Source organism: Electrona antarctica (genome assembly GCF_951216825.1).
Source record: "Electrona antarctica genome assembly, chromosome: 7".
Lineage (NCBI taxonomy): Eukaryota > Metazoa > Chordata > Actinopteri > Myctophiformes > Myctophidae > Electrona > Electrona antarctica.
In genome coordinates, this window is record NC_136812.1 from 15192584 (window position 1) to 15220474 (window position 27891).

The 27891-nt window shown below is 45.9% G+C and overlaps 2 protein-coding genes across 4 annotated transcripts in view; one reads left to right on the forward strand and one right to left on the reverse strand.

The window, feature by feature from the left end:
- The window catches only part of ralgps2 (Ral GEF with PH domain and SH3 binding motif 2), a 106461-nt gene that overhangs the window by 58474 nt on the left and 20096 nt on the right, over positions 1-27891 (forward strand). The window lies entirely within an intron of this gene.
- On the reverse strand, positions 3838-27496 carry angptl1a (angiopoietin-like 1a). The gene is made up of 6 exons (XM_079506480.1): positions 27150-27496; positions 13739-13989; positions 12328-12948; positions 7356-7549; positions 5670-5940; positions 3838-5110 (listed from the first exon to the last, which is right to left on the reverse strand). Exons 2-6 carry the CDS (start codon positions 13926-13928, stop codon positions 4923-4925), a joined length of 1464 nt encoding a protein of 487 aa, XP_079362606.1. The 5' UTR covers positions 13929-13989; positions 27150-27496; the 3' UTR covers positions 3838-4922.

A 27891-nucleotide genomic window follows, 5' to 3' on the forward strand; every position in this document is an offset into this window, starting at 1 on the left:
TCCACGTGCGTGCACACACACACACACACACGCCAGCGCTGGTCTCCAGTCTGTTTGCCATTCAAAATAATAATAAAAAGAAACATAGTTTTATAATCAGCTCATCATATCCTACTTGTTGCATCATGCAAGCATCCAAGGGGCTCTCCCGTCCAAGGGGCCTGGCGGGGCCCTACTTACCAGACCAGAAGAGAAATGCAGAGCTAATGCTGTGACTGCATGTCCTTGTAGCACATAGAGGGAGGTGTGTGTGGTTGCATGTGCTGCATTTGTATGTGTGTGGCTTGTTCTAAACGTAAGCATGTTTCCATACAATATGCCAGTGTGTCGTGATATGCGTGCGTAGGCGTGCAAGTGTGTGTGTGTAAGTAAAAGAGCAAGAGATGTGTGACCAGTTGGCCGTCCTAAGGGCCAAGGCGGGCTGGCACATCAGGAGGAAAATGCTGCTCTCTTGTTCTCCATCATAGCAGATCTAAAACGCATTAAAATTCTACCATTCCCCTCTGTCATAAATCTACCTCCGTCTCACTGTGAGAGAAGGAGCACGATGAGAGGTTGAGCGAAAGACGGAGCAAACAAGATCCCCTCGACGCAGGTCCAAGAGCAGATGCGCCCTGCTGTGCGTGTCGGTGTGTGTGTGTGTGTGTGTGTGCGCGTGTGCGTGCGTGCGTTTTTGTGCCGGTTAAAGTCGGGCAAGGCTTTGTTTATGCGCCGTGTACCTCTCCGGTTACCAAACCTGCTGAGTCTGAGAGCGGTCGTGAATTACACTGGGAGTCCACAGTGCTAACACAGCCATGTGTGTTTATCCTACACAGTACAATCTTGTGTGTTCATTTACTTTAGCTGTTGAAAAATAGCAGATATACAAGCTTATTATTAGTGCGGCACCGAGTACCGTGCTATGAGCTTGTAGATCTTCCATTTTTTGAAAAAAATTTGAAAATGTGTGCAAATCTTTGAATGTATATTCTTTCACATCAAACGTTTTTATCTCAAATATTTGCTTCTGGGGGTCCGTGGAACAAAATATTTTCAGATCGGGGTCTGCGGCCAAATAAAGTCCTTCATGTGAAAAATTTTAGCACCACTGATACGTTTTTCAGAGAACTGTCAGGATTTAGAAGACATTTTGTAGAATCTGGTCTCAGGTCTTAATGGGTTAACTCTGAGTCTCTCAGAGTTAAATGCACACTGAGGATTCTACGTTCATCATTTGTGAGGTCGATTCCCCCAATCATCTAGATTTTACTACCCCTTTTTGTATTTGTGCCTCTTTTGTGAGTCTCTGCGCTCTATGGAGTCTCCATGGCCTTTTTTGTGTGTTTGTATGTGGCTGCATGGGTGTGTATTCCATGGAGATGGATTGATTGACTTCCTTCCTTGATGCTTATCTACGCTGATAACTGTGTGTGTGTGTGTGTGTGTGTGTGTGTGTGTGTGTGTGTGTGTGTGTGTGTGTGTGTGTGTGTGTGTGTGTGTGTGTGTGTGTGTGTGTGTGTGTGTGTGTGTGTGTGTGTGTGTGTGTGTGTGTGTGTGTGTGTGTGTGTGTGTGTGTGTGTGTGTGTGTGTGTGTGTGTGTGTGTGTGTGTGTGTGTGTCGGCCGACCCGTTAGGCTCTGCAGACACAGACTCTCCTGTCTGCTCTCTTCAGCACAGAGCATGGCTGTTAAATAGTGTGATTAACTTGTTCCTGTTCACCAGCCAATCATGACAGGACAAAGGACCCTCAGAACAGCGGGCTACTGAAGGAAACAGACGCACTACACTTTATTACATTTACATTCTGCATTATACAGCACTTATTATCCAATAATGGTCCATGCGCCGCACCCCCATACTTGTTATGGTTGGTCCCATGCTTTTTTTCAGAGCATCTGTTAGTCTAGGATATGTTGGAGTACATTGGCCCATCTTTGGTTTGGTGCTCGGCCCAAGCTAATGGAGAGAGTGACTACCCATGCAGGTTCAGAGGCATGACGTGCGGCCCCTTCATGCCACTGCGCCCGCTGGCCCGCCTGCCAGTCACCACTGCTGCTGCTGCTGCTGCTGCTGGTGTAGCAGCAGCAGAAGTAGCGAGCGACAAGCGCTGTGGAGGAACCAGTGCAATGGAAAGCACCAGGGGCAAAGTGTCAGATCAGCGAAGCAAGCCAACCGACTCTTGCTCTTTTTAAAGAGTTTAATTCCCCTGCTGGTTTCCATGACCTTACAGGCCTGTGCGTCAGATGACGGTATACAGCAGCCTATGGCCTGGCTTGGCTGCTGTCTCTCTGACTGCACGGATATACTGCACTACTGAGTTAACTGACTTCAAGAGCGAGCGACTGCCAGTTTTCTTGGCTCCCATCGTATAGTTTAGTTTCAGTAGTTGCGGGTGTGTTGTGTCTGCGCGTACACACTACGCACTGACGTGCGTAGACGTTTCGTGTACATTAGCTCATCCTGGCCTGTGGCTTTCGCTTCAAACGGCTCTTCTCTGCTCTGACTTACAGCTCCCGTGGGAGAAAGGGTCAGAGGGGAATCATAATTTCAGGATATATATTTTAAGGAAAGAAAAACTCAAACATTTTATGTGGAAAGAATGTTTCTCCCCCTCCCTTCCTTCCTTCTCTGACCCCCCCCCCCCCCCCCCCCCCCTTCTCTCTCTTTCCTTTTTTTCATTCTCACCTTCTGCTGTTCTCTCCTTTTATGCCTCCAGTTTTTCAAAGTGGAATCTCTTTAATGTCGTTCCTGTTCTCATTCATACCGCGGTTCACACGATGCACCCTATCTGTATATTCTCTTTTTATATATACTTTTTATATATACTTTTATATATACTTTTTCATCTACACCCCCCCCCCCCCCATCTCTCTCCTATTTCGCTTCCAGAGTAGCAGAAATGTGCTTTTCATTTTAGCTTTTCATTATCATAACTATTCAGCTTTATCTGTACGCATTCTTTAACACTTTGAGAGCCCACGCAAAACTGCCCAAAAATCACTTTCACCTAGAAAATCCATTCACATTTTTTATAATTCAGCTGACTGTGGAGACACATGCTGGAACTTTTTACTTTGAAATGTTTTATAGTTTGAGTTATTTAATTTAAACGCCAAATGCATTCTCAATGGCGAAAACACAAACTTTAGCACCACGTATTAAAAAAAAATCATTTTTATTTTTTTTATTAAAAAAAGAATAAAAAAAATATTTTTTATTTTTTTTCAAAGACGTCCACAGACGTCTTGGGCTCTGCCCGTGCGGTAATACCAAAGACGTCCACAGACACAGTCTTGGGCACAAAATGTGTTTTAATTATTACATCCCCTTTGGCAGTGTGGAGATCCTGCGCTTGTGCTCCGTTTCACAGATCGTCGCAGAACCGTGACGTCCTTCTGTCCCTCCATTTCTCCAATCTTTCTGTCCATTCATCCCTGAGAGCAGCAGCTATATATCATCCCTTCTACAATCCCTTGACAGGTCATATTGCACTTTAATCAGGAGGTTAATGTCAAATCCTGCTGTTATGCCATAAATTCTACTTGACGTCAGTGTCCACCATTTACTGTATGCTGCCAGGGAAAGGAACGAAAGTCTTTCTTATTTTCAATCACTAAACACAAGGTACAAAGGACAGGTAAATTGTACCAATTACTTGCCCCATGATGTCTGCAAAGAATGGGAAATGGCATTTCCAAAAGCTAGATGCTTGCCTGCCCATGTGGCCAAAAAAACGTACCTACGACTGCCAAACTGTATTTCAGAGGGCAGTTTTTATAATTTTGCAGGGAAATTCAGATGCCTTATTTGGAGAAATTGTGTTAGAGCCATGAAGCTGAATGAGAGTCAGACACATCGGTATTTAGAAAATACTTTTATTTGGAGCTGGAGGGAAACTTGACGGCAGATCATGTCTCAGGTACTGCAACCTCCTGTCAACTTGACATGCGTCTGCTTTATTGATCATTTTGGCATTGGCTGGTATGCGTCTCTGTGTGTCTAATTGTATCCATGTGTAGTGTATCTGGAAATTGTATAAAACAAATATAAAACAGGGCCTCCCTTGACTACAATCCATATAAATACATTGATAAATAACAGAAGGGCAGGATGGCGGAGATACAAAAGGAGGGAGCATTTGGCCTGAGTAAAATCATACCTCTTAAATTAACTCTCACAAATAAAGCCAAAGATATTTACATACCAAAGTCAGCTCAGCCATTTACCACATCAGACAAGCAGAGTCCGTTTTCTCTTGGGGTTGTGGGAAGCCCCGAATGACAGGTCAAACCAAGGAAGAAACAGTAAGGGTATCAAGGCCTGTACTGCAACCCTTGAACTTTTAAGATAATATTGCATTCTAGCTGGCATAACACAACTTTGAATTACATGATCTTTTTCATGCTAGCAAGAAAAGAAAAAAAAAACATTCAATACCTCCCAGTGACCACTGGTCTGACCAATGAATCACCTCCATTAGCTGCTCAGACGAAAATCATGTCCAAATGACAATTTCCCTTTCCTTGCATATTGTGTGCTGCTGAGGATAGCGAGCAGACTGGGACAGCATGCTCTGATAGAGCTTGCTGTCCCAGAGCTGTGAGTGGGGTAGGATGTGCAGTGGCAGACAGTCTTGTTCATGTCACTAGAGTCAACATTGGAGCCGTCCACTGCGCTGACGTCAGAATCAGAAAGACTTTATTGACGCCTGCAGTCATCCTGGTCCCATGACGACACGAGTACAGCACATTTCCCTCTGCCTTGCATTCTCTTGTCTCTCACAAGGAACGGATGAGAGTCGGTAGTGAGTCCTTGGTTCTGTGCTGCTTTTTACGTTATGCATTAATGGGTAAAGTAAAGACTTAAGCAGCAGTAATAAGAGATGGTGGCAGGGGCTGCAGGAGGCTGGTGGCATTTTTTTGAGCAAGGCTGCCAACCTGACACTCAGTCTATCGGTCGGATCATCATGCGGGCAGACTTGAGAGAGTAGAAACCTCCTCCGTACTCGGCCCAGAAGATCCCGTCCTGGAACTTGCTGCGGTAGACGCCACCGCTGTACCACACGCCATTCAGGTTGGTCTGGCCACAGGCGTTGTACCACCAACCGCCCTTATGGAAGTGAGCACAGTTACCTGGAGGAAAGGCGGACATAGATAGATAGACACATCCGTGAATAACCAGTGATGGACAGACCAAACTGTCGCTCGAGGTCTTCGCTCTACAATTTCCGACTTTTAACTGTGAAAATGTTAACAATGTTAGCATATTTACTTCCCCACAAATATTTCTGTATCCAGTAAACAATGTGAACTCCGCTATATCAAAATGTTGTTTTTCCCTCATTTTTGGCAACAAACTCAACTCAACCTCAAACAAACTCAACATTTGTCTGTATGATGCCAAGGTCAAAGTCATTGTTGATTGGCTCTTGACATGAATCTCTTTGATTGGTTTACACAGCTTGATTGGTTTACAAATGACTTAAAACACAGATGAAAATAAACTCTGGGCAAATCTCTGCTTTTAGAAAATAGAATTTGCGTGCATATATACAGTAATTAGAGACCATGGTACTGGATTTTATATATATATATTTTTTTTAAATTATTTAGTCAATGTGACAATGATTGTACTGTTGTAGCAGTTAAATAAGTATTCTCAATTCTGAAAATGGCATGTATATCTCCATACCTTGGAAGGCATCCTTGTCACGATCCAGTGTGGTGAACTGTTTCCCGTTGTGGCTGCTGAGGGAGTCCCCGGCGTTGCCCTGGTAGGTGCCCAGCCGCAGGCGGTAGCCCTCGCTCTCGGCCTCCAGGTGGAAGCTGCTGTACTCTGCGTACACCTTCTTCCCCGTCCAGTCCTCCAGCTCCACCAGCAGCTTGTAGTCGGTTTGCTTCCCCAGGTTGTAGATGTTGTCCAGGCCCAGCCAGTGTTCACTGTCTATGTTCCCAAAGCCTTTCTGTAAGGGACAAGGGTTCGAGCATAATGGATTGGCTGTTGATTGTTCAAGTTTTAGCACAGGTTTTATGGCAAAAAGAAAACACCCAGATTAGGTCATGGCAATGTTTTAAAAAAGAGAAATTCTGTGTGGGACAATTCAGCGATGCATACCAATACAATTGAGTATTTTCCACATATTTGTATTTTCCACAGTTTCTCTGGGTTTGGTTGGTCTACACTACAGTATGAGGTTTAGCAACTGGCAAAGACAGTCTTCTTTCTGTGGTCAGGGTAAGTGAAGTTGTGTCCAAAGGACACAAACAGGAAAATCACAGGATTATACAATTTTTTGGGCAGTGAGCTGAGTCCATGCTAGCCCTCAATCAAACAACGGACGTGAATAAGAAAACGTGTAAAGGTTCTGCTACCTGGCTTCCCAGTCATGGTTAATTACTTGGTGGTGGGAACATTGGCGTTGAGAGCAGAACGGCTGGAGAGATGAATGGAGCAAAAACAGAGGTCCCCATCCCCATTACTGTCCCCCAAAAACGTGGCATGCAATTTATATCAGTGCCATTGGTTCTGCACACTATATTCTTCTGTGCCTAGTCCTACTGTATAATGGAGTGGGGAGTTTGTTTTTTGGAGAGAGGGACTCCTCCTTTAATCTGTGTGCCGGCTCTGTTAGATCCCGGATCACATCTCGCCAGTGGTGGCTTAGGGAGGAAGAAGGAAATGGAGTACTCTACTCACTCCTTCTGGGATGGAGGGAAGGAGATGCTTTTCCTTCTCAGTCCCACAGGGGCTCTCTGATTTGTATGTAGGACAGGTAGTTCCTGCAGATCGTGTGTGTGTGTGTGTGTGTGTGTGCGCACGCTCTCTGCGCGTCTCTCTATCTCTCTCCATGGCCGATCCTTTCCTACAGCCATTGTGTACATGCTTGGTTAGCAGCTTAACATGATCGTCGTTTGTTGGATTGGTTACATAAGAGCATATTTGGGAGAGCTGAGTTTGTGGCTCTCTGCTGTGGTGGCGCTGTCTCGACTGGTCGAATAATGGCCTGAGAATGGAGGATCAGTCCGTGGCTCTGGAGTTGTTGTTTTAACTGTTTGACTCATTTTGTGTGCGATTACTTCGCAGTTAAACTCTGTGCAACCTTTGTGTGTGACTGGTGCCTGAAGGAGCGTGGCATACAATGGCATACAACGCTGACGAAGGCTTCACGCCGAAACGTGTTCGTTGTTGTGCTGATTGTTTGCAGCATACCATACCTGTAATGAAACACCTTAAAGGACAGTTATGTGAGTTCTGGTATTCTCTGGTTTAAAAGTGTCTTTCCCGACGTGCACCCGGTAAAATCATAATCAAAGAGATGGAGACGAGTTGGAGTCGTGCGTGCTTCCTACATTTAGAAATGTGCCTGAAGGAGCGTACCTTGTAATTCTCCCAGTTTCTGAAGAAGTTTACAGAGCCATCTTTTCTCCTCTGTAGCACAGTCCACCCTCCATTGTCTAGGCCGTGTTCACACCAGGCTTGGATGAGACGCTCACTGCCGTCTGTCTTGAGCAGGTACATCCCATTGGTGGTGTGTCCTGCCTGCCTCACCTGGTAGCAGTCCCTGAATGGACCTGGAGGGTAGAAAATGAACAGGTTAGATTGATTGGCCAGTTTACCCTTTGTGGGTTGTATTTTAATTATTCAAAAACATGGCCGCAATAACCTGCGATAATTTATAAACGCTTTCGGTGACCATATTTGATTGTAAAATAACATAAAGCACACTTTAATTGAATCAACACGTTATTGTGGGGTAGAATATCACGCTTATTACTACATCAGTATTCCACCCCACCACTAGTAATTGGCAAACTACATACAGGAAACCCTAAAGTGTTTTGGCCCACCAGTTCCTAGGGAAATATCCCATGGTTTTAATCATGCATTGTTCAGCATGTATAGAACCTTTACTGTGATGTAATCTCTCTGCTAATAGCCCCGCCGCCCTATAGTGTGCTTGAGGTGAATAAGATGTCGACCCTTTCGCTGCTTATGTTAAAGTCATCACCATTACTCTTGAGGTTCAGATAGTGAACAGAAGACAAGAGAAAATGGGGAAGAAAGGTCTGCCAAGGGCTCTCTGGTTTGAGGGGCCTCCTCTCACTCAAACCACCGAAAGTCCTGCGGTCTAAAGTTATACAAACTCAAACACCGACTTAAAATTCAATACATTCGCATACATTTTGTTAGTCAAGGGGAACCTGTAGTTGCACTGCATCCAGGGCTGAAGTGGCCCTTAACCCCTGCACATTTCCACTTCTTTCCCCTGTGTGAATGATGTGTATTGATGCAGCATGAAGACAGCATTGTGCAGGGGGCCTCCAGGGCCCGTAGATGGTTTTCTCAGCTGGGTGTGGGAGTACACAGGGGCCCACTGTAGCCCCAATGTAGATGCTTTAAGCCCCCCCCCCCCCCCCCAGCACAAGATTGTATTTTGTTAGTAATAATCTGGCTTCATCAAACCTGCCTTTAATAATGGAGGAGTTCTCCCTTCCTCTTGTCCCTCTCCTATGCTCTATACTGTATCTATCTTTCACTTTCTGTCTGTCTGAAAAGAAAGTGGTTAACGATCTGGGTTAAAAATAAATGGAGACATCTAAACCCCTTGTGGTTTCAAATGGGGCTCGGCTAGACCAGACTGTGGTCTGCGAGTGTATTTACAGTAGGTGAACCTACGCCGCGTGCACACGATCCTATTAGCAGTCAATGGAACCACTTGGACACAGGCTCTTAGGTTGTACTTGTTTCTCATTCTGATCCTCAATGAGCACATGCAGTTGAAGGGATTTGAGAAAATGAGATTGAAGTTGCCAATTCACATTTCACTGTGGTGCAGAGAATTCTCTGTCCTAACTGCTTAAGCCCTAATATGCTTAGTTGACAGGGATCCCTATGAAATGCTAGGAGTGTTAGTATTTCCCTCTAAACCAAATGTCTGCCGAAAACAGCCGATCTACAAGCTCACAACACGTTGTGACACGTTGTGAGGCTGTGTTCAACTAATATTCACTATTTGGTTATCCTAGGGTTCATTATTACAGTATTATATAGGCATGCAATATACGGGACAAAGACTCGTTGAAGGGGCTTTATTTTCGCTTGCATTAGCCCAATGACGTTTTGCCTGGCCAACGCTCTGCTTCTCCTGATAGGTAATTGATGAATGGTGATGGCGTGCTGGCTCACACGGCAAAAATGATCCATCCCTGTCTCTGATGTTTTTCTTGGTTCCAGATTGTGGTGGGGAGTCCACGTTGAGAGTATTAACAGCTTTGCTCGGGCCGTGGACCAAAACCTTTGGAGCCGTGCATTCATGTATGATTTAGATGTTTATGTAGGCTGGTCCTAGTCTGCCACCAGTGCCAGGGATCAAAAGGCACAGGGGGATTAAGAGAGGAAAGATGCAGGGCAGGTGAATTCAGGAGACATTGTTGGAGAACTTTAAAAGCAGCTTACTCATTATAATTGTTTTTTTGTTTATTCCTGCACCAACGTAGAGGAGTCATTATTTGCAAATAACCACAATTATAGTTGTTATATTATAGTTGTTATATTATATAACAGTTATATTGCAGCATTGGCAGTGCAGCATACCAATTTCCATCTCCCTCATCCAGTCCTTCATTGCTTTGTCTTACATCATGCCACATCCCCACAGGTCCAGGTTTTCATTTTATTTTTTGTTTTACCATGGAGGCTTTAGAAAATATGGCCCTTTCCCCTCTCAACCCTTTCAACGTGCAATAGTCCTGGTGTTATGTGTGCAGGAAGTGGATCATGTAGCCTGCAGGAGTTGTGGGCTGCTCTGTGGTTCTGAGGAGAGCAGTGTTCACCCACAGCCCTCTCTGGAGGGTCCTCTAACCAGGCACAGGGCCAGGAGCCAGCCTCTCTACCTGACCACATGGAAGAGAGAGCTGCTCTGAACAGAACTCTTCACTCTTGACATGGAGTTGCCTTTGTGTAGGCTGCAATGCAACTTACCATAACGTTGCTGTCGGTCAGAAACAGACAATTTTCTCTATTTTGTTTTGTTTGTTTTGTATTTTATTAAAATTATACCCTGCTTCATCATACTACAGAGTCACTCAAAAGCGTAAAAAGTAACAAACTTGTAGATCTGCTACTTTTGCTACTTTTGTATTTGAATCCTGAAAAGAAACTGTTTTGGACATGAGGTTTCCACCCGACAGAGACTATATTGTATTGTATGGTATGAATATTACAGCTATACAGGTCCAATGTCCTGTTTTTTTTAAGGCAGGGAAGTGGAGATTCTGTCGTAATGTTGTTACAACATTATGGTAATGTTAAGAATGTTTCACCAATGTTATTACAAAGACTTGAGAGGAGGTTTGATGTCAGATCCTTAAAATTATGATTTAAGGCTCCGCTTTCATCTTTTCACTTCATTCACTGTTTGCTGAAAGGTTCTTGGGTTTTTTCCTCCCTCTATTATTAGAGGGTATGTTTTTCCTAATTACAGTATGGCTACTTTATTGTAATGGCAGATTTTAACTGGAGATATGCATTGGGTCTGATTGACGGATTCCACCATTGGTCCAGCCACACACTAACTCTGGTATACTGTATGTCTGCAGGGCCTTGCTAATTGACTGTCCAGACGGTATTGAAGAAAGCACCCCTCATTGTCTCCCACAACTGTAGACATCTGGTTGTATAACCCTTATCAGCAGCCCCCGACATGGTCTAATCGCTAGTCATAATAGAACGGTCTCTTGTGTAATTTTTCAAAAGAGTCATTTCCGAGCAGCAATATGACCTTGCAAATTGTTTTCATGCTATAAATTAGGTTGCTGAATGTCAGCCATGTTTTTGAGGGCAGCTAGCTGCATAAGTTATTAGTGCAGCTAGCTGCATAAGTTATTAGTGCAGCTGTGCCCGGCAGCCAGTGAAAACGAGGCAGGCCCGAAAATTAAGACCTGGCCCTACCTGGGCCCTCCTCATCAAACCCTGTACACTGATGAGATGGAATGAGATGAGATTCAATTTATTGTCAAAGTACAGTACAGTACAGTACAGTACAGTACAGTACAGTACAGCTATTTTCGCATCTCACCAGACTGCAAACATGTCAGTAAGTGATACATTAATAAGTACTAGTTGCCTAGTTTACTAGTTGTTTAACTACCTATTGTGTAAAAAACAGTGTTTTTAAAAAAATATATATTTGTACATTTAAAAACTGTGTACATTGGTGACTATAATCTAGCATTCTAGCTGATCTTGAGGCCTACAAAAACAGGAAAACAAAAACAAAAAATTACGACTAGTTGCTTAAAGCCCTATTGTGCGGTATAACTCGCGTCGTGGTTGTACACTTTATCTCCAATGCATGTAAAAACCTATTTTTCAGTGTGAGCTCATTTCTAATTACCCAACATTATTTAATAAACTATTGCCCACTGGCGTAGTGGTCCAGGCGCATACCACATATAGAGGTGCATGCCTGACAGCGTGTCATAGGTCATGCTCTCTCGACCCAACCTCACTGTCACCTCTCTCTCCCCCAACCAGACATTTTCACATGCTTACATAAGCACCATTGTGACAGTACCGGTAAATGCTGTAGATTATTTAAATTCACACTCCTGTGGCAGGTTAATAATGCTGGTAATCATACAAGGTAGGGAGACACAAGGTTGACGGCACACATTTCTATTCGAAATTGGCGCATGTTCCCACAGGATGCCCAAATGAAATGTATAAGAGCCATTTCATGTGTCCCCATATTAGTGCGTTCTGCCTGACTAGTTGTTGACACATTCACTAGATTCATATGTTCTCACTTACGTACAAAGTCACTCTCTTTAATGCACTCTCTTGGATGTATTTTCAGTGAGAGATGCGAGTTTGTCTGTAAAGTGTCTGCGATGATCTGTAGGTATGCCTGCGCCTGGCATCAATCTCTATGTTCTGAGAATGTCAGAGAGTTCATACACAAAAGGCCTTAACTATCTCTACATACTGTAGGAGCAAGGCCTTGTCTAAGCTCAGTCCATATGCTCCGACCATGGAAGCCAGTACAACTGGCCAAGAGAATTGCAGGAATGTATGATTTCACTGCCTCTCTCGCATGTCAAGGATGAGCCAACTGGGCAGCAGCGGCGGCACTGGAATGTAATGCTCAATTACCATCATTTAGGAACCAGCAATTTCACACCTGAATGCAAATTTGCCCTTGCCAAGATTTGAGACTTACTATTCTACTCCCATCTACTCGTTTAACAATGCTTCCCCATTGATTCTTCATTATACTGCACTGTTTATTATGCAGTTTATTACCCTGTTTATTATGCAGTTGGTGTGTTTTTGAGACTCTGATACATACCGTCGGAAGTGAGTGTGCCCTGCGGCGGAGGTGGATTGATTCCAAACGGGCTGGCGGTAACCGTCTCCATGCGCGACCCCCTGGGGAAGGCCCGCGAGTGGTCCCTCTGTATTTCGTTGGTGAATCGATTGTTTACCGGTATGCTCTCTGGCACCACCTGCACCAGCGGGGGCGCTGGGGGCAACTCACTGCGCGTCCCCCGTGTCCTCATACACTGCTCCTCCAGGGCGGCGATGAGCACGGACTGGTTGTTGACCACGCTGGCCATTGTGGAGAAGCGCATCTCCAGGTCCCTGTACCGGGAGGCCAGCCGCATCATCTCGGAGGTGACGTTGAGGACACGGTTCTCCAGCTGGACCAGCTCAAGGGAGTTGTCCCTCTTGCGGATGATCTCGTGCAGCAGCTGCATGTAGAGCTGCGTCACCCTGGAGTTCATGTTCCTGCTCTCCTTCCTCAGCAGCTTCATCTCGTTCACCAGGTTGCCGTCCACGTCCACCACCAGTTGGATGGTCTCGATCTCGCGCCGCTGCTTGTGCAGGACCTCGCGCACGTCTGCGATGTCCATCCGGGTCACCCGCTCCTTGTCTAGCTCGGGGCCTGTGGCGCTGGCACAGATGGGGCCTGAGAAACGTGAACGATTAGAAAACTGTCTCTTGTAGAAGAGATCTTCTAATCCTTTTGATAAATGAACAATACATGTAATAATGAACCTTGAACTATTGATGGTAAGTTAGTGGATGAAGGCGTACAGCACAAATCACAATGTGGTGTTGAGTGACTAAGCTGCTTGTGTGCATGTCCTAGTGGGGTGATAGTCTATGCCTCATTTGAAGAAGGAGACAGCCAGGGCTCAATAAATGTCCATTTCACATAGTTTAATTTGCCTCAACCAGACAACCGGGATCCGATGGAAATTCCGACGGAGCATTTGTCCGATATGTGGGAATAACGGTCGGACTAGCGCTCGAACATGCGCTGCTCCTGTGCTTGCGGTTATGGTTAGGTTAGGGTTTGAGGTAGGTTGTCGGTCTAATGACTGTCGGACCAAAAATAGTGTAGGAACTAAAGCCTGTACCCAGACAACCTTATCGGTCTTCCTCAGCGTATGCTGAGGAGATTTATAGAGTGCTGGCTGTCTATTTTATGTTATTGTTGGGCCGATGTGCACCTTAAGACTATCTTATTTTGGAGTGTTGCAGCCATTCTCTTTTCTCTATGCCTCATTTGGCCATGCACGTAATTTTTTTTTAATTGCTGCTATGATGCACCAGGAACCAAATATAATTGGACAACTATGTACTATATACTGTATACATACATACTATACAACACAGTGCACCATTCACCTACTGAATAGTGTGCTGATAAAGTATAGCATTTTTAATGACGACAAAAGTCTTCCATCTCTCACCCGTGATCTTCTGCTCGGGGATCAGGAACGTGTAAGAGCACTTTTTGGCATCGGCATCGTTGGCAGCTCGTTTTGTCCGGTGCGGTGAATAGTGTCTGGTGCTCCGTGCAACCCTGGAGGTCCTGCAGTACGCCGGCTCCCACACATGGAGGCAGAACAGGGCACACAGGCTCCACCACGCCCCCCGCATGGCTGCTGGTTGGCTGGCTCGACTGCCTCAACGTCTCCACCCCAAGACCCTCTGGACGTAACTGCAAGCAAACAAGTATTGGGGAGTCAATGCGGGAAGTACAAAGCGAAAGAAAGAGGTTCCAGAATAGTTGAATTTGTTATTCCACAGCAGCTGGAATTGAAGTTGGGGGAATGGTTTCTGACACTGTTTCAAATGCAGGCTATTCGTTGCGGCTGTGTACAAGTATAACAATTCCCCCCCCCCCCCCCGTGTGTGTGTGTGTGTGTGTGTGTGTGTGTGTGTGTGTGTGTGTGTGTGTGTGTGTGTGTGTGTGTGTGTGTGTGTGTGTGTGTGTGTGTGTGTGTGTGTGTGTGTGTGTGTGTGTGTGTGTGTGTGTGTGTGTGTGTGTGTGTGTGTGTGTGTGTGTGTGTCAGCACCAAGGTCTGTTTTGTTTCCTAGATAGTTCCTCATCTGACACCCCATTACTCTGGGATGCCGTTGCTCTGCCCCCTACAGGAGGTCTCATGCAGGAGACCTCTGGCTGTCCATCATTTGCGTTCATCCTCCCTTGAGGCAATTCATCACTTTATCAGGAAATACACTTATCTTCCTGACTGTGTTCCCAATTCCCATAACTAAGATCCAACCCCCAATGTTCTTGTACTGCACGTGTGTCTCACCTGGTGGACATTGAACCAGAAGGGATTATTTTGAGACGTTCTCACGGGGCTTGCGGTCCAAGAATGGCAAAGGTAAGGGAACGTTGTGTTCCGTTTGACTTCTTTGTGGAGATTAATGTGGTCCCAAGCTAAAGCAGAGGAGCAATGTTATAATACTTCATGTGGTCATTTATCAAGTAGTGGCGGTTTGTTGGGTGAAAGACCTTGACCCTCAGGTTGTGACCTTAACTAACCTGAATACCTGTAGAGAAGAGTCTTGAGCTCAATTCTACAATACATCGCAGACTCAAATGAGGAACAGATCCAAATTAAAAGCAACGTGTCACAATTTGTCGGCCATTACTGACTACTCTGTGCTGCTGTCCTCTACACTCTCATCATCTCCACCACCCTTAATGCCTGGGCAGCCTCCTGTCAGACCGTTCAGTAAACACAGCCCAATGCACTGCAGGAGTCTAGACGGCAGCATGCACACAGGTCTATTACAAGAAGAAGACGACGGAGCATGTGTTTGACCTCTTTATAAGCTGCAGTGGGATTTCACTCCATGTGAGGAGCCTATAGTTGCTAAAAGTGGGTGGAAGATTTGAAAAATAACTGCATTGCAGAACCATTACAAAGACTTCAGGGTGAACATTCCTATTGGGGTTCTATGATTTGTTTTTAAGCCAGTATAGGCGTATGCTTGTTAGCGACCAGTCTCACCGCTGTTCTGGCAACTGCATTGAAATTAGATGTGCACCAGATGCATCGGTAGACGGAGATCTGGGTTTGTCTGGTTACGTGAGACTACTTATAGCGGTGACTCCTGCTGCTCGCTAGCCGCTATCACTCCCCTACCGATGCTTCTGGTCTGCTTCTTATTAATACACTGCTAAACATGCGCTGCTCTGTTTAACGCCTCAGGGGCCTGCCCTCATCATGCAAGGCCACGGCTACGTCTAGCCATGCTAGATCACTTCATAATTCCTCATACGTCAGAATCTGAACACAGGGTAAAACCTGAGCCCTGAATCTTAAAACCAGTCCTGAGTGAATGTCCATTGTTGACGCCCTTGCGGTCACTAAACTGCATGTACTGTGCACACTTCGGAGTCCCTCCGTAGGCCTTACGAATGTGTGTTCGTGTCGGTCTCTATGTGTGATTGACTAGCTGTGTGGCGCATGCCTGTGCGGATATCCCGGGACGCTGTTCATCTCCATGTCTGTGTGTACGCCTGTTTTTCCAACAGCGGTCGTCTCTGACAGCGTAACCAGGTACCATATCCCTGCAGACCTCAGTGAGAGACGTTAATGACTTAAGCAGCAGCGGCAGGGAGCAGCAGTGGCGCTGCTCAAGTAATGCTGCATTTATACTCCACAATGGAGTTACGCCGTGGTGAGCTTGTAGGGTTGGCTATTTTCGCTGCACGACACTGTCGTACGACGAACCAAGTATACATTTAATCCAGGCTTTCACAGGCCCACACGTGCCCCTATTCGGTCTCCAATGCGAGATCCAGTTCACCACAACATGGGGGTGTTTTGGGGAGTTGGAACAGGACAGTAAAACATTTTTTACTGCTCCACTCATCTGTGAACTGTCAGTTTCTCTCAACTTTTCTTGCTTTCAGATTAGTTTTGTCCATCTCTTTCTCGTCTTTCCAATTCCTCTCACATTCTCTCCCACTTTTTCCGCTCTTCCTTTCCTGTCTACTCTCTATGTGTCTCATGCTGTCTACTCTCCCTGTGTCCCCTTTGTGTCTCATGCTGTCTACTCTCCCCGTGTCCTCTCTGTGTCTCATGCTGTCTACTCTCCCTGTGTCCTCTCTGTGTCTCATGCTGTCTACTCTCCCCGTGTCCTCTCTGTGTCTCATGCTGTCTACTCTCCCCGTGTCCTCTCTGTGTCTCATGCTGTCTACTCTCCCCGTGTCCTCTCTGTGTCTCATGCTGTCTACTCTCCCTGTGTCCTCTCTGTGTCTCATGCTGTCTACTCTCCCCGTGTCCCCTCTGTGTCTCATGCTGTCTACTCTCCCCATGTCCCCTCTGTGTCTCATGCTGTCTACTCTCCCCGTGTCCCCTCTGTGTCTCATGCTGTCTACTCTCCCTGTGTCCCCTCTGTGTCTCATGCTGTCTACTCTCCCCGTGTCTCCTCTGTGTCTCATGCTGTCTACTCTCCCCATGTCCCCTCTGTGTCTCATGCTGTCTACTCTCCCCGTGTCCCCTCTGTGTCTCATCCAGTCTACTCTCCCTGTGTCCCCTCTGTGTCTCATGCTGTCTACTCCCCCTGTGTCCCCTCTGTGTCTCATGCTGTCTACTCTCCCCGTGTCCCCTCTGTGTCTCATGCTGTCTACTCTCCCTGTGTCCCCTCTGTGTCTCATGCTGTCTACTCTCCCTGTGTCCTCTCTGTGTCTCATGCTGTCTACTCTCCCCGTGTCCCCTCTGTGTCTCATGCTGTCTACTCTCCCTGTGTCCCCTCTGTGTCTCATGCTGTCTACTCTCCCTGTGTCCCCTCTGTGTCTCATGCTGTCTACTCTCCCTGTGTCCCCTCTGTGTCTCATGCTGTCTACTCTCCCTGTGTCCCCTCTGTGTCTCATGCTGTCTACTCTCCCTGTGTCCCCTCTGTGTCTCATGCTGTCTACTCTCCCTGTGTCCCCTCTGTGTCTCATGCTGTCGTGGTGGGATTTTCCTCTTGTGGGGGCCCTGAGTCGGTCTCTTCCATTGAACCAAAGCAGATGAAAGACATTCCAGGGTTCTAGAAGAGGTCAGGAGAGTGTTGTGGTGGTAGAGGTGTTTACACAGTTCTGTCGTCGTCCCCCCTCCCTCTCTCTCTCTCGCTCTCTGTCCATCTGTCTGTACCTCTCTATCTCAGAAAGCCCAAACTAATCATGAGCGAGGGGCCAAGGAGTAGTATAATGGCAATCATTCTCTGCTCACCTCACTCTGTGTCTCTGTATGTGCGTGCGTCCGCTTGAGTGAGAAAAGCATACATGCCATGCACGCATGTCTCTGTGTATGAGGAGTGTTTGCAGAGATGGGCAGGAGCTGCACCGACATGTCTTGTTCAATTAAAGCTCAAAAACAGCAGATGAGCATGAGTCAGATTAGACGGAACCAGAACCACTGCCCTTTGTAATGATGCTGAAAAATAGACTACAGAGATAGAATACATCATAACAGATGGATCATGACCCCCTTGTTCTCTTGCTGGCTTTGGCCTGATGATCATAACATTGCTGTCCGGTGGAAATCTCATATGTCCAAAACCGTTGCTTTTGGAAGCAAATCTTTCAGAAATAGTGAAAATAGCCGATCTACAATCTCACGAGACGACACGTTGTGAGCTTGTTGTACGCCGGCTATTTTCACTACTTTTGCTTTGGCACTCTTGTATGACGAAGTGGGGCATTAACCCATTTAGGACTGAGGCTGATTCTAAAGAATTCTAATAATTATTCAAAAATTACAAAAAATGTTATGCTGCTACTGTATATACTGTACATAACAAGAACCCCAAAAGTGGTTCCAGCAGAAGGGTTAAAAAAACCAAAAGGGGTTCCTGTCCTGGATGGGTTAAATGACACAAAAGTTAAAATGTGGAGATACAAGGTTTCTGCCCGACAGTGGCGGTATCTTCTCCCATGGACAACATATGATGCACTCGCTCTCTTGATTTGCTCTCTTTCCTTTCCCCTCTTTCTTTCCATCTATGATAACTTTTCCTCCCTGGAAGCAAACCCTCTCCTCCATACCTCCCTTCTGGTTCATCTTGCATACCCTTTCCTCCTCCTCAACCCTCCATCCATCTCCTTTGCTTTCCACCCCTCCTTGTGCTTTTCTCCCCTGGTACTTGGAGGCTGCGCTTAATGCACCTCGACAGCGGAGAGCAAACGGAGACGGCCAGCCGTGGACGGACGAACAAAGGCAGAAACGCCAAACGCTCGTTTTTCCTCCTCCTCGCCTAAATTCTAATGAAATGTGCCGTTGGCCGGGCCTCACTGACAAGCGGCCCGTGTCCGCCCCGTAACAGATGTGGCAACCTCTCCTGTTTGGAGCCGGAGGAGAGATTGTTTAGAATAACTGACATGCGGTGGTTTAATTTCCCAGGCCGCCTTACATGATGGAAACGGTATTAGCTTCATAAGTCTTTGTAAGAGCACTGCAGGGTGCTCACCTCTTTAATGGTTATTAATAGTCTGGAGACATATGACTTTGGCCTGTTGACTCTCTCTCTCTCTCTCTCTCTCTCTCTCTCTGAGCAGCAGTATGTCCTGATTCATTTATAGGCTGATATGAACCTTACTGCATGGAATTGTCAAAGGAATGAGATTAATTTTTTGTGTGTTCCACTTATTATATATGGTGTATTAAAACAGACTGAGCCATTGATTTATCAGTCCCCGTGGAATCATATAGTGTAAAATGTGCCATATCTTTTTACGATATGGAACCACCATCATATATTCCTGCAGTGTAGACATGTCACTGGAGCACTTTGAAGCTCACCTAGTGGTCCTTGAGGGGGTTTCAGCCAGGTGGTCCCCAGGACGGAGAGTTGGTAACCAAATGGACCATTATTGGATCTTTAACTCTTGAGAGCGTAACATAAATCCAAATGGTCCATTTTGGTTTCATTTTACGCGCTCAAGAGTTAAATTATTGTTAAACATCTGCATTACTTAATTTAAATAAATTACAATAAGAATAACAATGTAGAGAATTATTCAAAGTTTTGGTCTGAGAGACAAAATCTCATCAAATGGTGGTCCGTGGTGCAAATGCTGAATATATATGACCTTGATATGAAAAGGGTTTAAATCCACTGTATTAGAGAGAGACACGGCTCTGTCAACTCAGTTCAGCACTCGGGAGTCTCAGTTTGGACAGGAGAGCTGCCAAATGTCTGAAGCTTGGTTAGGACATGCTGTGATAATCAAGTGCCAGGCTGCGCGCACACACAGTGTGTGTGTGTGTGTGTGTGTGTGTGTGTGTGTGTGTGTGTGTGTGGCCAAGCTGCGTGCACACACACCTCTGGACACTGTCTTTACTCTTTTATACAGCCAATAGCTAGACTTTACTATTTTAGATGTGGTTTGGCATGCCTTGTCAAAGTTATTTTACCAAACATCAACTCTCCCTGCATCACTGTGTGTGTGTGTGTCTGGTTGACTTTAGTCTTTCCCATTTGCTGTTGTTGGTTTTTGGCCACTGTGTCTGTCGTGTCTGCTGCACATTTAACAGTAAGCGACATTGTGCTTGAAATATAACTAATCCTCTATCCCTGTCTTGGGTCTGACATCATATGGCCATTAGCGACTCGCGAGACAGGAAATTACAGTTCATTAAGGTTGCTTCAATAACAAAGGACATTTGAGCAAGGCCCTCTGGTCAACAGCATAATGACTGTTGATTGTTGGCTGTGTGGATTTACATTACTCTTTTCTTCATAGGTTGAGACACAGAAATCAAGATGTAGGCCGTGGAGAGGCTCCGGTATCTGGCTGCAGACGTTCACAGGTCACAACATGTCCCCAGCATCCATTCATCAATCATGTCTCCGACCTTAGTTCGTATCTATGCGCCCTCGTCGCTGTAGCCTGATGGATTGCAAGCAGGGAGGGAAATGTTTTTGGATGAAACTTATTTATACATTCGTAGCCAATGTATTTCCCAGTCTCCGAGATCCCCGGCTCCCAGCCTCCCATCTGGCCCTCAGACTTTCCCACCGCCGGTCCAAAGCGCCCCGACAGCGCACCACACATCCATCAAAGGTCAGAAATACACGGCACGGCAAGGGGAGAAGGAAGGAAGGGAAGAAAGATGGGTGAGCGACGAGGAGAGGAGAGGGTTTTGAGGAGAAGAGCCATGGAGCCCACAGCAATAAACAGCAGCTCAAGCAGCCGTACTTTTAGTAAACAGTCAACGGCGCTGACCCTTCCAGCCTTTCATCCTCAGAGGGCATCAACAACTTCCCTCTCTCCTCTTGTTATGCCCCATTTTAATTGTATTTGTATGTATATTTCAGCTGCATGACACGACCACGACGCATTCTCACACGCCGCCGACTCAAAACGTGGTAGCAATTAACAACAGAGCCAAGGCAGGCAAATGAAAGAAAGACCAGGAGATTAAGATGCAGAATGCAGCCGAGAATTAATGGCAGTGCCTGCCACGGGGAAAAGAGGATGAGACGATTGTCATGATGCCAGGGTAAAGAGACGAGAGGGGGGAGGGGGTGTAGGTGAGCTCAGGAGAGGGGAATGGGGGGAGAGGGGCAATCACCACAACCTCACCATGCTATTGGTAATAGTGTGGTGTGATTTCTGGCCCCACTTTAAACGTTTGATGCAGGAAATGAGAGTGGGAGGGAGGGGGAGGATGGAGCACAGCACTTAAGAGTGGTATTTTTATGAAGTCAAGAAGACTGTCCAGCTCAATAGCGCAGTAATGACTCATTTATACTTGGTTGTGCTGTCTGTCGCTCACACGCGATCTACAAGCCCATACTGCAACACATTGTGAGCTTGTAGATTGCTTGTGGATATATTTTTGTTGCATGTCAGTGATGTCACTGGAGAATCAGAATCAGCATTATTGTCACATCACAGGTTTACAGAAGTAAAGAAGTGGGTGAAATTCGTTTTTGTGCATCGTTCCCATCGTATCGTTGTTTTCCGTAGAAGAACGAAATGGAAGAAAAGGGACCCCTCCCTTCAGGGGGAGGAGATCAAACAAGAAAAACTAAATGCCTACATATTTACATGGTGCCTGAGATAATATATTAAAGAAGTATAAATCACTCCTAATGGGCCCCGGGGCCTGCCCTTCAGGGTGTACACATGAAGGAAGCAGAGAGAGAGGATGTGGAATAAAGTTGCGTTGTGATCTAATAAATGGTTTGAAGTAGGAAAGACGTGAGCCGTGTGGTCAGAAAAGGAATGTACACAACCCCCGAAAAGGGGTTCCATAGGCTTCCACACTTCCCCCCCCCCAGCAGCATTACTTTCACCTCCACTAGAAAGGTATGGTTCTCCATCCAGAGTGGGGGGAAGGGAAGGTGAAGGTAGGTCCAGGTCCATCCCCTGAGCCCCGCGGCTCTCGTCTATTTTGGTTCTTCTGGCAGTGAAACTCTAAACATGTGGGCTCATGTGTGGGTCAGGGGTCTACATGTGGGGTTTCTCTGTGAGTGTGTGTGTGTGGGATTTGGGTGCTCCACCCATCGCACGTGCACACACACACACACACACACACACACACACACACACACACACACACACACAGCAGTCAATCAGTCTTTGTGGAAAGGGGCTACCCCCTCTTTATTCAACCCTTGTACACACATTACTTGACGTTGACACGCACGCACACGCACACACACACAAGCACAAGCACACGAAGCTCATGTTGTGAGTTTATGGCAGGGTGTTGAAGAGTACAGAGTTCATACAAGGCCTCCCTCATCTCTCTGTCAGATGCTCACCTCTCCAAATACCCTACTCTATCATTCCATCACACCAGCCATACCTGAACAAACACTCTCTATCTCTCTCTCTCTCACACACACACACACGTTTTCTTGCAGAACAAAATATTCCAGTAAATATAGTCGGCATATTCACTCAATGTCAGACTCCAGTAATTCCACCCACTTGGATGGTGAGTTTGTTGTAACCCATGCAGTTCAGGTGCGTCCTCTCTCTCCGAATAGAGTTCAACTAGTGAAGTGACAGCTTGGTTAACTTTGTGTGGATCACTTGCAGCTGCTCGGCTTTCGTTTCGTTTGTATTCTGTGAGGAGAGTGAGCCGAAGGAGGGTCTGGAGTCAGAGGAGAGCCAGGAAACCATAATAATGTGCGTTTGAGTGTTAACAACATTTTATTAGCTTAAATCAGTTGTGTTTTCTGGTTGAGGAGAAATGGTAGACCTTTAGCTGCTTTCTCTCTCATTATTGCCCCCTTCCCCGCTATTTGAGTCACACCTCTACTAAAGTGTTTGTCTCCAGCTGCACATGATTTCTGTGATCCAAGTAGAAAAACACACACATACAGTTCACTGCTTGAGTCTTGGGCACGTTTTACACACATCCTAAGCCTCTGCTTCTCTTCTGGGTCTCCCTCGTCTATTATTCATCCATTTCTGGCTGACCGGTTCCTCCTTATATTAACCTGACCATTCAACTGTGTCCAAGTCCTCATTAGGGCTCCAAACAAGCCTCACAGCCCAGCTATAAACAAGACCTTTCCTCCAATCCTTTTCCACACAGTAAAATCCTGAGTGTTGATTTAACTCAGAGTCTACAGATCTAACCATTTGGTTACATTTTGTACATTCTTCCGATTTACAAGTGGATAAACTAACACTGAGGATTTCACCACTCCGATCGTCAGCTCTCACCAGCTTTTTAATCATCTCTGTTGAACTTATTTGATTTGCCGTCATTTACGTGTGAACAACATTAAAACCTGTGGTCCTTGACGCTAGTGTTTGCGGAGATAATGGGTCCAAAGAAAAGTGTGTTGGGGCATGCGCCCCCCTGCTGTGGTTGCGGTCGAGTTGACCGCATGTGGCCAGCAATGCTAGAGCCACTGCCTTGAAAACCAGGGTTTTTGGACCGGTCCCCGTGTGCAGCGTGTGTGTGTTTGTTTGTCTATGTGGCTGTTTCTATATCAGGCTCCGTTTGTACAGTACAGTGATAAGATCAGGAGTTGAGTGGACCTTTTTAAACGTGTTTGTTCAGACCCAGACCTCCCCAGTCATGTCAAAGTAGTGTAGTAGTACGACGACATGATTGGCTCCGTGCCCACTGCTCTGGCCAATGATTGTCTTGGGGTGGCTGCGCTGGCTGTCAATTTCCTGTCGGGTTACAAGACAGCTCTATGACAGACAAGGCGGTTTAACGGGAGTAATAGCTACGGGCCTTCTGACGCTCTACTACTGTACTGGTCTGTAGTATACTACCCGACGCATTTTACTGGCTTGTCCAGTGAGCATTTAAAACCTTTTATTAGGAGAGACATCAAAACTGTCCGCAGATGTAGAATGTCGGGAGTGAGCAAGGCACCTTGTGTTTGTGATTTATGTCCAGGGTCAATGGTTAAGAGAGGAGTATGGATGGATAGTAATGACCCATTAAAGTTTTCCTTGGGAAGGCCCGTCCCCACGGAGACAGACGTTTCAGGTGAGCGTAGGGCCAAGCACTGGCGCACCAGCATGGAATGTTCTGGAGGATTCTCAGAAAGCTTAGTCCTATATTTTTGTCTCTCGCCGTCTTGCTTATTTTCATGCATGAGTTATTGCAGTATTTAAGCTTTGATTGATCACTTTGTGAGGGAAGAAAAACAAACGCAAATGACATGGCCTCACGTAATATTTTCTTAACCGTACGTAGTTTGCTCATACTATCCTTCAACTTATGCTTTGTCCTTTTGAAGACTGATGTGTGTGTGTTCGGAGTGTCCTACAATAAATACAGTTGAGTATCTCTCACTTAGGCTATGTTCAGATTGGCAGCCCAAATCCCATTCTCGGTCTATCCAGATTGGAATATGATGGTTTTTTTTTTATCATGTCTGAACAGTTTTCTGATGACATTTTAAACGTATTCCTACATTTGGTTGTTTGAAATGTGATGTCTAATCTAATGATGTGTCTCAGTCTTTGCACTCAGACACTGAAGCCTTCGTAATCTGTAGTACGACTGTCCCTCGCTTAAAATCGAATCCAATCTAAAGCAATCTACTGCTTTTTTTTGGCGAGCGACAACATTGTACAACAGACTAGGTTAACAACTTAAATCCCAGCACGTATTCTGGGACAACTTTTGCAGAAAATAGCAGATCGACAGCGCTGTGAGCACCTTGAATATATTTAACGTACTGTAGAGCGAAAACACAACAGACACTAGCATAGAGCCCTGGGGGACTCCACTCAGTCTCAACGATATGGGGTTTAAGTTGTTAAGCATTACTTGTGTCTACAGTTACATTATGATGTTACCACAGCAACCAATGCGGATAGACAACGATAGTCTTAGTTGCAGGATGCAGGCCAACCTGATTGTTTCTAAATTATGATCCTTATAGGGCTGACTGTCCACACTGTTATTTGTGTATTAATCCATTAAATCAGAGCGCCCAGCGATTTATAGCAGCGGAGCACATTTAGCGACGGACCGGATGCTATCCCGGATGTAGCTGAAGTAGCTTGATGTTGCCCATCCCGATCGCCCTCCCGAGGTGATCGACAACAACGGGAGGTATGATTTAATTCTAACGCGACTAGCGAGTGGATTGCAATGGGCCGTCTAACACATAATCTTTTCTTAGAATTGGACGGAATGATTTAGATCAAGAGTTATTCACGTTTTAAGATTTTCGGTCTCGTCGGCTAAAATGGAGTCAGGTTTTCGAGGTTGTAATCTTATTTGCAAGAATCCGTTTGTTTATGTTGTGTTTTTGTTCCTATCTAGATAGGCCAAAAATCTGATTTTGTTCTGCCAATCTGAACATACTGTGTAGTAGAAGAGCCCAGAACTGGTTCTGGGCTCTGAGGATCCCAGGGGGTCCCCAGAGCCCCCAGAGGGTACATATGGATACATTTTGTCCAAATGTTTAATGAACACTGGGGATTGTACAGTGTCACTAGAGATTACGATGGTATCAAATGGCGGTCTGTGGCCCATTGAAAATGAAACTGGGTATCTTTGAAATTAAAAAGAGCTGAGAATCACTGACTGAACAACACTCACAGATGTGGTTCCACAGCAAGCGAAGGACATCCGCGCAGCGTAAGTGGAAACAGTCCAACATAATTGTGAATGGTGATAGGAAGGCCCTGCAGACCGATATTATTATCGTTCAAAGCACTCTGCTATCATGGTGAGGCTGAGGCAGCAGTGGCTGTGTTTCTGATGTCTGCAGGGGTGCGCTCACTACAGGAGGATGTGGTTAGAGTAAAATTACAGTGTGTCATCAGGTTCATTTCCTTTAAAAAAAAAAAGGACTGTATGAATGGGACTTCTATTCTGTCAGTGTCCCAAAAACATGTGCACACCGAAAACCTTTTTTAAGGTGCAGACTGCAGGGACAAAAATAAGAAGCTACTGTAGACTAGAATACTAAGAATAGGGATTTAGTACTTGCCCGCTTAATTGAATTCCTCAAACCCGAACGTATGAGCTGACCAATTGAAACATTTTGGTGTGTAGCTCAGCTGCTATTGTCAAGCCCACAACATTCGTGTGTGTGTGTGTGTGTGTGTGTGTGTGTGTGTGTGTGTGTGTGTGTGTGTGTGTGTGTGTGTGTGTGTGTGTGTGTGTGTGTGTGTGTGTGTGTGTGTGTGTGTGTGTGTGTGTGTGTGTGTGTGTGTGTGTGTGTGTGTGTGTGTGTGTGTGTGTGTGTGTGTGTGTGTGTGTGTGTGTGTGTGTGTGTGTGTGTGTGTGTGTGTGTGTGTGTGTGTGTGTGTGTGTGTGTGTGTGTGTGTAAGACTGAGCATCGTTGCTGCAAGACGTGTCACCACCTCATTATGTTGGATATTATTGATTTAACCCTCGTTCCAGCAGGTTATTCGTCCCTGTTTAGTGGCCAGACTTCAGGAGGCTGAATTAGGAAACCCAAACCTAAGAGAAATAAACAAGGCTGGCTCCACGTTCCAAATCTCCTCATCTGATCTGATCACTCTCCCTTCAAGTGTTTGACTGGAATGGCGTAACTCTGATGTTGCCTTACTTTTCCCTTTCCTCTCTCTCTCTGTCTCCTTATTCCCATTTTTCAGTCTGTCATTCTTATGTCAATTTAAATGTATTTAATTCTTAACCCATTTCCTCTCTCTCCTTTTCTCTCTGCCTCGCGTGCTCTCTTTCTCTCTCTCTTCTCTCTCCAGTAAAAGAGGTACGCCAGTTTTTGGAAGAAGATAATACTGTCTTCATGATTTTGTCTCAGGGAAAAACTATAACTATAACTAATTATACTGCATTAGTATCCCGGGTGGAAGTTGAAAATCAACTTCAATGTTTCTACTGAGAGGAGAAACATTACTTCTCAGAATGGCAGACTATTTTAAATTTGAAAAAAAGATGAATAAAAAAAGAAATCCCACAGATTCTTTCCGAGGTTGAGAACATTTGACCCTCATCACCTGTGGTGTGATGAAGTGAGGTCCGCTCACTCCCATGTGTTACCATACTGTACACATTCAGACGTCATCCTACTGTGTACACACACACACACACACACACACACACACACACACACACACATGTGACAATACACATCTGGCAGTTTTATGCGTAACCGCAGCACATTCGTCCGATACAGTATAGAGATCTCACAGTGCGCTGTATACACTATACAGTGTATCCTATTTCTCCAGAGAGTTAAAGAAGCGTTGCTAAATGTTTCTGTCTGCAGCCCGAGAACCCGGTCTCACGGAACGCTCTAACCTCTTCAACCTCTAAGCCAGAGAGCTCTTACAGCTGCTGAAGCGCACACACACACACACACACACACACACACAATCGTAACACGTGAGCTGAGAAGCTACTTGTACAAGCGAACAAACTTGTCTGCCAGGCAGCTGCTTACCTTTGTTGTTGGCAGTGATTTGAGTGCACGTGACTCCTGTAGTTAATGTATATTCTCTTAACTTCACTGAGCTGCAATGCTCCCCTGGCTGTTCCCAGCACTCATCTCTTATCCGTGTGTCCAAGTCCGCTGCCTCCTCTCTGGGACACGCTGTCCCACGGACTCCCTGTCCTGTCCTGTGAGCTGAAGATCAACAGGCTGCTCCTGGAGTTCCACAGTCTATAAGGAAGGCCTTCTGTAATCGAGGCCTTGGCGTACTCAGACCTGCTCCTCTCTCAGCTGGGCTGAGACTGGGACAAGGGCATGACTCAAAAACGGACCACTGTTAACAAACTGAGCTCTGACGACTGATGCCTTGAGTTTTTCTCACAAAGGATGAGGGAGACGAGGTTATGGAGGGAGGGAAGGAGGAAGAGAGGGGAGGAGAAGGGAGGGGGTGGGGGGGGGGGGTGTAGGGGTTGGAGACTGCTGTTCTTTTCTTTTCTTTTTTTTCCCACCGCAGCCCAGCCCACCTCTGATGTCACTCTGATGAAGGAGAGGGGGGGAAAAAGTCTAATAGAGAATAACAGAACCTCCTCCTCCACTTTCCCATCCTCCAGAATGGATCCCTGTAGTTCTAATAGAGTAGGAGGGGTAATGAGTAAGAGGAAACAAGACCTGTATGATTTCAGGATTGTTTATTGAGCCGGGAACAAGGCCCCTTTGACCCCTCCACCCACACTCCATAACCTCCCCCCGCCCC

Bases quoted from the DNA above. Each gene is read 5' to 3' on its own strand.
- angptl1a (XM_079506480.1), bottom strand. From the start codon at position 13,928: ATGCGGGGGGCGTGGTGGAGCCTGTGTGCCCTGTTCTGCCTCCATGTG. The intron at 12,949-13,738 runs GTGAGAGATGGA...CACGTTTCTCAG, and splicing joins CCCCGAGCAGAAGATCACGG to GCCCCATCTGTGCCAGCGCC. The intron at 7,550-12,327 runs GTATGTATCAGA...TCTACCCTCCAG, and splicing joins GGGCACACTCACTTCCGACG to GTCCATTCAGGGACTGCTAC.